The sequence below is a fragment of the Limulus polyphemus genome, unplaced genomic scaffold (assembly GCF_000517525.1).
Source record: "Limulus polyphemus unplaced genomic scaffold, Limulus_polyphemus-2.1.2 Scaffold6404, whole genome shotgun sequence".
Lineage (NCBI taxonomy): Eukaryota > Metazoa > Arthropoda > Merostomata > Xiphosura > Limulidae > Limulus > Limulus polyphemus.
In genome coordinates, this window is record NW_013672014.1 from 12,666 (window position 1) to 21,702 (window position 9,037).

General features: G+C 35.5%; 1 protein-coding gene across 1 annotated transcript in view; it reads left to right on the forward strand.

Annotated features, from left to right (window-relative positions):
• LOC111089482 (thioredoxin domain-containing protein 16-like) overlaps window positions 1–9,037 on the forward strand; it is a 25,199-nt gene that overhangs the window by 11,496 nt on the left and 4,666 nt on the right. The window contains exons 6-10 of the mRNA XM_022402087.1: window positions 2,920–3,007; window positions 3,296–3,431; window positions 5,568–5,714; window positions 6,725–6,950; window positions 8,240–8,376. Coding sequence (XP_022257795.1) covers window positions 2,920–3,007; window positions 3,296–3,431; window positions 5,568–5,714; window positions 6,725–6,950; window positions 8,240–8,376 — 734 coding nt within the window. The remainder of the gene's footprint in view (window positions 1–2,919; window positions 3,008–3,295; window positions 3,432–5,567; window positions 5,715–6,724; window positions 6,951–8,239; window positions 8,377–9,037) is intronic.

A 9,037-nucleotide genomic window follows, 5' to 3' on the forward strand; every position in this document is an offset into this window, starting at 1 on the left:
CATGGTTTGCATCCAGTTTTTGTGAGTCCGAAAATCCATGGTTTGCATCCAGTTTTTGTCAATCCGAAAGTCCATGGTTTGCATCCAGTTTTTGTGAGTCCGAAAATCCATGGTTTGCATCCAGTTTTTGTCAATCCGAAAGTTCATGGTTTGCATCCAGTTTTTGTGAGTCCGAATGTCCATGGTTTGCATCCAGTTTTTGTGAATCCGAAAGTTTATGACCTGCATCCACTTTTCGTCAAAAAATAAAATGAGCTGCAATTTGGGACCGCGACTGCGTTATAAGAGTGACGATTTATTCCCACTATTCGATTAGGGTGGTCCAAGGGTTAGCGGTGGGTGCCATTGACTAAATGCTACCTTCTGTTTTATCAGTTCAAATTTATAGATTGCTAGTGTATATAGTCCTTGTGTAGCTTTACACAAGTATCTGATGCAATTAACCAAATACCTCTTTTTCAGGTTTACCAATCCATAAAGTCTCTGCTTTCTCATTGGTCTGTTGGTTTTGTGATTTCTTAAGGTGGTCTTGCGAAGTTGATTACTCAATGGTCGTATATTGTAAACTTGTAGAGGATACATTAATTTTTTAGGTCAAAATTGTAAAGTTGAGAAGTTCAGTTTTATAGTGGCCAAAGTAACAAGAACAACTTTTTTTTCACGCGTCTTTCTTCCAGCCAAAAGTTAACCTTTGAGAAGCGTCCATTTATTTGTAGTTCAGTATCACAAATTAGCCTGTTTCTCTGTTTCACTTTTTTTTTTTTAGTTTTTCTGTCTCTTGGAAGTTTCCTGCTTTCGATCATATGTTACTAGTGTAATATCTTTGTGTCATATGAGAACGTATGGCTAGGAAGAAGAGAAGCTGGAGTCACAACAAGGTTGTTAGTCTTAAAATACACTGGGAAGATCCTATTGCATATGAATTCTGGTATTCTGACAAGCCATTCAAAAACATTACTATCTGGCTTTCAACTGAGATAGCCAAAATGTGACCTTTGTTTTCTCAGATTATCGATAATGATGACTGACTACTGAGGAATATCCAAATCTGGATGTGCTGAATATTTATGGTGAGGTCTATGGGGTAATTTGTTATCAGCATCCAGTACTGAGTGAACAAGATGATAATACTTCAAGATGAAATTAAGCATATGTATGGTTTCCATTGGTCAAAGCCAACTCCTCGCTAATATTTGGATGACCACTGGTCCCACTACAACTTCTTTTGTGAGTACAGACAGCCCAGAATTGCCAGGGTTTGAGCAAAAACTTAGAATATTAGAATGTCTGTACATCACTGAAGTTCAGCTAGGCATCTGGTCTTTCTACCTCTAATAGGAGTTGGTTTGGTGAAATAAACTGGTTCTTCATCCTTTAGAGGTAAGGCAAAAGAGGATGTGGATCATTTCGAGCAATGATTTCAGTAAGCTGCTGTCTTGAACTTTTGGATGCAGAAATAAAAATCACACTATGTGATACTGAGCCTGAATGATCCACTGATTGATGATGTAGAGGTTTTGGATGATGACCAACTTTGCTGCTGAAACACCTTGGTGTTAGAGCTGTGCCAACAGTTTCACTTGATGGAGGACAGAGCAATCTAACAGATCAAGTTTAAGGATCAAATGGATAAGTTGTTGAGAAGAACAGAGTGTGTTCAACAGCATTCTGATCCCTAGTCTGGCATAGTCATGTGAATCTCTAGTATGGCATAGTCCAGTGAAATTTTATTAGTGAATGAACACATATCTCACAACATAGAAGCGTTTATAGTAGAGAGTAAAAGACCCAGACCTAGCTTCAGAACAGTTGTCTGTATTGTAAGATGATGTGTGCTTTTTTTAATACATTTAAGATCAGAATCGCGATGGTGTCCTGTGTCACCATTATAGCACCTGCGGGCACGGTGTCCAAACTGTGATGTGGCTATCTGTCCAAAGGTCTATCATGTAGGTGACTCTTTGGACCTTGCATGACGTAATGACCAGATAATATCAGTAAGTATCACACACTTCAGCCAACCTGCCGAAGTGCTTCTACTAGCTGTATTTGTACGAGAATGTAGATAGTTTGTGCAGATAGAAAACTGATCACACCAGAGAAAACTCTGACAGAGAACTGTAGGGTCTGGATGCCAGTTGAAAACTCTGACAGAGAACTCTAGATCTGCATTGCATCTGAAAACTCTGAATATTGCTACATACTACCTAAATACTAATCATGATAATTAATGGATGATGGTAATGGTAATTTAATTTTTCAAATGAGCCATCTTGTCTTCCTTCTGACAGTCCAACATATGCAAGAACTAATATATATTGGTCTAGCAGTGAATATTTTCCTTCAGAGCATCTAAGGCAGTCCTTACAGGTGAAATAGCAAACTTAGCAGTCTGACATTTTCTGAGTTTTGTTGAGTGCTTGGAGTGGTAAAGATACAAAATTCACCATCTCGTTCTTAATCTGGCGGTCTGGATAATGGTCTGGGCCTTTCTTTTGTACAAAAACAAACAAACTACCATTAGAACAAAGATCAAGAAAAGCAGTCCAGGGCAGCTAAAAAACTCTCCACCAAGCCAGAGAAAAAACTGACTCAACTGAAAGGAAACCTGTGTAGTATTTACAGGAACACATCGTAGACAGATCACTGTAAACTCTTTATGTGACCCCTTAATTGAGTACCTTCTACCATGAAGCACTAAGTATATGTATTATTTGCATATAGGTAACGTAAGTGAATAGGTAGGCCTCTTTTTCTACCTTCTGTATTAATAAACCGTACCATATAATACCGAAAGAATTGTAGTACTCATGAAACATGGTTTATGTTACATATAAAATATATTAGAATTTCTAGCTTATTGAAAACAAAAATATATAAACTTTTTACAAATAGTTTTTTCTTCATATTTGACTGTAGAACTTTGATTAACAAGCATCATCTGAAGAGCTTAGGCCTGAATGAGGTTATTTATCCTCCAGACGTCATGTTTTTGCAACCCGATGATGTAAGTATTTTTTGTTTTGTGGTTATGATAAACCAACACTCTTAATCTACAGATAAAACCATTTTCTCAAGCTATATATAAAACCATTATTTTAATCTATAGATGAAACGACTGCCTCAATCTATTAATAAGACCACTATCTCAGTCTATATATAAAACAACTTCCTCAATCAATTACTTGAGTATTAATAAAACCACTATCTCAGTCTGTAGATTAGACGACTGCCTCAATCTGTAGATAAAATCCCTTACGATAGAAATATGACAGTGACTTTGTTATCCTTCTAGACAAGGGTAGCTGTGTTCAGTGGTTTCCAAGACAGTTTTAATTTCATCCGAGAACAACTACAGCAGTACTACACTGTTGTCTTGAACAAGATGAGCAGCATGATGTATGATGAAGAGTCGCTCGACGAAGAATGCTGTAAGTAGTAGCACTGTTTCTATCTTTGATAACTTCTAGAATAAAAAGTAAAAAAATTGACCACTTTCGTAGACTCTGACTACGTAGTTACGTTACTGAGTAGTATTTAATAATATCCTGTTAAGAAACGTTCTTTATACCTCTTATCAACAACAATGCTCTATTTTAGAAGTTTGTTTGTTTTGAATTTCGCGCAAAGCTGCACGAGGGCTATCTGCGCTAGCCCTTCCCTAATTTAGCAGTGTAAGACTAGAGGGAAGGCAGCTAGTCATCACCACCCACCGCCAACTCTTCTTGGGCTACTCTTTTACCAATGAATAGTGGGATTGACCGTGACATTATAACGCCCTCACGGCTGAAAGGGCGAGCATGTTTGGTGGGAAGGGGATTCGATCCCGTGACCCTCAGATTACGAGTCGAGCGCCCTAACCACCTGGCCATGCCGGGCCTATTTTAGAAGTTTGACAGTAGTATGTTGTAATGGAACTTTTATCAAAAACTAAAGAACGTTTATTGAGTAATGATTTTAAACTGTATGGTAACATCAAACTTTGTTCAGTAATGGTTTTAAACTACATGGTAACATCAAACTTTGTTGAATAATGATTTTAAACTATATGGTGACATCAAACTTAGTTGAATAATGGTTTTAAACTGTATGGTAACATCAAACTTTGTTGAGTAATGGTTTTAAACTGTATGGTAACATCAAACTTTGTTGAGTAATGGTTTTAAACTACATGGTGACATCAAACTTTGTTGAGTAATGGTTTTAAACTGTATGGTAACATCAAACTTTGTTGAGCAATGGTTTAAACTATATGGTAACATCAAACTTTGTTCAGTAATGGTTTTAAACTACATGGTAACATCAAACTTTGTTGAATAATGATTTTAAACTATATGGTAACATCAAACTTTGTTGAGTAATGGTTTTAAACTATATGGTAACATCAAACTTTGTTGAGTAATGGTTTTAAACTATATGGTAACATCAAAGTTTGTTGAGTAATGGTTTTAAACTATATGGTAACATCAAAGTTTGTTGAGTAATGGTTTTAAACTATATGGTAACATCAAACTTTGTTGAGTAATGGTTTTAAACTATATGGTAACATCAAATTTTGTTGAGTAATGGTTTTAAACTATATGGTAACATCAAACAATAGAACAGTTATGCAGATGCTGGTCGTCAAATTTTTGCATCTTTAATTCCGATTGTGAGACATCATGAGGGGGGTGAAAAGGGAGGCATAGCATAGAATACATCGATGCTGTATTTTTGGTAAAATGGAACTGTTGGTTTTCGGGTGTTATATAACGCCGTGGGGGCGTTATAATGTGACAGTCAATACCAATATTTGATTAGAGTAGCCCATTAGTTGGCGGTGAGTGCTGTTAACTAGCTACCTTACTTCTGGCCTGGTTATAGAGTCAGCAAGAAAATATTTTAATAAAATCATTATGGGATCTGGAGGAATTCCTGAAATTATTTTAATTAAGCAGTTCGATGCTTCTAAATTAGGGGCGGCTAGTGCAGATAGCCTTCGAGTAACTTTGGGCGAAATTTAACAAACTAACAAACAAAGCTTATTCAGGAATAACTAGCCAGCGATTGGTGTTACATTGTCAGTCGGAAGTGATTCTTTCCCAAATATCAAACTTTAGTTTGATAACATTTGCAGAAAGAAACAATCCATTATTATTCTAAAAGTAATCCATTTGAAAAAGTGTTTAAAAACCTCTAAAACTATTTGAAAAGGTGTTTAAAAACCTCTAAACTATTTGAAAAGGTGTTTGGAAACCTCTAAACTATTTGAAAAGGTGTTTGGAAACCTCTAAAACTATTTGAAAAGGTGTTTGAAAACCTCTAAACTATTTGAAAAGGTATTTAAAAACCTCTAAACTATTTGAAAAGGTGTTTGGAAACCTCTAAACTATTTGAAAAGGTGTTTGGAAACCTCTAAAACTATTTGAAAAGGTGTTTGAAAACCTCTAAACTATTTGAAAAGGTGTTTGAAAACCTCTAAACTATTTGAAAAAGTGTTTGGAAACCTCTAAAACTATTTGAAAAGGTGTTTGGAAACCTCTAAACTATTTGAAAAGGTGTTTGAAAACCTCCTTATTTCTCCATAGATCTGCTCAGCCAAGACGATCCTGTTGCTGTAGCTCTCAGACGTATCGGCGGTCCTAACGTCACCAGCATCAGAGCCCTCACCGACAAAACTATGCCCAAACTACTAGAAGATATTCCCGTAGCTATGGTGATATTTTACGTGGATTGTAAGTTCTTACGTAGACAATTAACGCCTCTGTGAAAGGACAACTATTTTAAGTAGTTATTTTACAATCCTAAACACTAGAATTCCGTTGTTACGGTCTTTTAAAATATAGTTGAGAAAAAGTCTGAAATGTTAAATTTTTGTTTGTTTGTTTGAAGTTAAGCTATCTGTGCTCTGCCCACCACGGGTATCGAAACCCGGTTTCTAGTCCGCAGGCATACCGCTGTGCCACTGGGGGGCTTTAAATTCTTAAATACACGTGTTTGAATTCAGCAAATTCAAAATTTTAGCTATTTTTCGTTTACTTGTTTGCTTACGCTTTCGTGACTCGTTTTTAATTTAACCAAGGACACATTTATTGTTTAAATACGAAAACCCGCAATATGATCTGTTCAGAACTTAACATAAATACGAAAAAACATGAATTAATTCGGTTTGTTATAGCAACTAACGTTTATTTTGACATTTGTCAACCATTGGCTTTCTGTTCTAGAATTATTTCACAGTCAGAATCCCCATTCTGGCTTGATTATAAAGTCAGCAAGTAAATATTTTAATCAAATCATTATTTGATCTGAAGGAATTCCTGAAATTATTTTAAATAACCAGTCAGATGCGTCACACAGTGCACTATTAATATTAAACTTAACAACAAATATGACGGTGCGATGCGCTACTTTGTAAATAACTCCATATTCTGTCGGAACTTATTAACTTGCCACCAGTTAGCGCTTTAAACAATGTATTATTGTGTTTTAAATACTTTATAGAAATGCTATAATTGTAAGACATTGATAAAAGTATATACATATATATATCACAAATAAGTTTGTAAATCAATTTGCACCTAAAAGTCTATATCCGGACACCTGAGAGAGGTTTGGGTAGGAAGGTGTTTATCTTTATTTCTCTTTTCTAAATTTATGATGGACAGAATCAAATTTTTACAGTATGAATAATGTCAAAGCTCAGAAAGTTAACTTTCATGGTTCTCTCTTTTCCTTTTGCAAGGGGATCCAGAAAGTCTGATTGTTCTACATATGTTTACTCGTCTTGCTGTTAGATTTGAGGGAGAACCCAACCTCCTTGCTAGGGTAAACTGTTTTGATTGGACGGATATTTGCCAGCATCACAACGTCACCCAATACCCAACGATTCGACTCTACGAGAGAGGAGAACAGCCAATCACTTATAAAGGAATGTTTGATGAGAGTATGCTGTGGAACACACTGCTAATGTAGGAGTTGTTTATTTATAATAACATTCTGTGGAACACTGCTGGTGTAGGAGTTGTATATTTATTAGAACATATTGTTGAATTCACAGCTGGTGTAGTAGTTGTTTATTTATTAGAACATATTGTTGAATTCACAGCTGGTGTAGGAGTTGTTTATTTATTAGTAAATTCAGTGGAACACACTGCTGGTGTAGGAGTTGTTTATTTAACATATTATTCTGTGGAACACTGCTGGTGTAGGAGTTGTTTATTTAACATATTATTCTGTGGAACACTGCTGGTGTATGTGTTGTTTATTTATTAGAACACACTGTTGAATTCATAGCTGGTGTTGGAGTTGTTTATTTATTAAAACATCCAGTGGACACACTGCTGATGTAGGAGTTGTTTATTTAACACATTATTCTGTGAAACACTGCTGGTGTTGGAGTTGTTTACTTATTAGAACATATTGTTGAATACACAGCTGATGTAGGAGTTGTTTATTTAACACATTATTCTTTGAAACACTGCTGGTGTTGGAGTTGTTTATTTATTAGAACACACTGTTGAATTCATAGCTGGTGTTGGAGTTGTTTATTTATTAGAACATACTGTTGAATTCATAGCTGGTGTAGGAGTTGTTTATTTATTAGAACATTCAGTGCTGATGTAGGGGTTGTTTATTTATTAGAACACATTGTTGAATTCACAGCTGGTGTAGGAGTTATTTATTTATTATGACATTCTGTAGAATACACTGCTGGTGTAGGAGTTGTTTATTATTATTATTTTTCTAATAGCTTGATAGATAAACGAGAGGGCAGACAAAAAGACGTATAGATAAGTACCTAAAAGATAAGAGCACAAGCTAACTATGGTTGATATGCGGTTGAAAGCACGTATTTCTCTTTACCTAATTCATATTTACTATACAACGCTTTAGTTTTTAGATTTAGTTTTATACTTATATTTGCATACTTAATGTGTCAGCCACCTCCCACGGCTATCACTTTATGCGTCTTAGTCTCGGTATTAGTGAGATTTTTCACTAAACGAGTTAAATTTTTGAACATCACTATTATTTGACGTATTAGGTCAAATCTGGCAGAAACCTCATCTAAAGTACATGTATCAAACCTTTTTATGTAAACATTTTTAGAAGCTGAAAGCATATACATTTTCATTGTAATGTTTCATAAATTCTATGAATGACAAATGTTATCTGCGATAGACGTTATTCCGTAATCTGTTTGTAGCAGCGAGTGTTTTTTATTCATTTTTACCTCTATTTTCATGTACGTTTCTAGCTTTAAAGAAGGAAGTTCCGTCAAATTAGAGACACCTAAAGAAGTTGAGGCGTTTATGGAAGGAGAGGAATCATTTCAGTTCACCCGGAATTTGACGGTGATTATTTTGGGAGGATTTTTAAAGTATTCGCATGAAGGTAATGTCTTTGAAGTACTAATTATTTATTGGCATACTGAAAATAAACGAAAATTCGAATTTTCTGGTTTTAATTCTTCTCTTATTATTTGATAAGTGAATTTTTATTCCTTATTTAAATTGTAAAGCCCCCTGCCGGTGGTTCAATACCCGCAGTAAGCAGAACACGGACACCCCCATTGTGTGGCTTTGTGTTTAACAATAAACGAACAAAAGAAAAATTAAATCATGAAAGTGAGGAAGGAAGTTTAAATGTTGACGTGATAATATATAATATTGTTACATCTCTGGTCGTTTGTTAATTTCCCGTATAATTTCTTTCGGATAAAACTTTAGCGATACAAGTCCTTTCTTAAATAAAACTAGTTTATTCTTTCTCAATACAACTTTGCAATACACTTAATTTCCACAGTCACTTTAACTTGAACACACGCTATAATTCACACCGATTCACGCACTTTACCTACGGTCACTACCGCGCTTGACTCAATTGTCCGTCTCTGTCTGTTTGCAAATATCTGTGCCGTCACTTCTTGCCGATCTTATATATACACACTAGAGGGCGTCTGGCAAATACTCGAGCCTTCAGGAACCTTCTAGATACTCATTACGTGTTACCAGAGTCACGTGATTTCCGCTGTCGTAACACTGCCCCTTCCTTA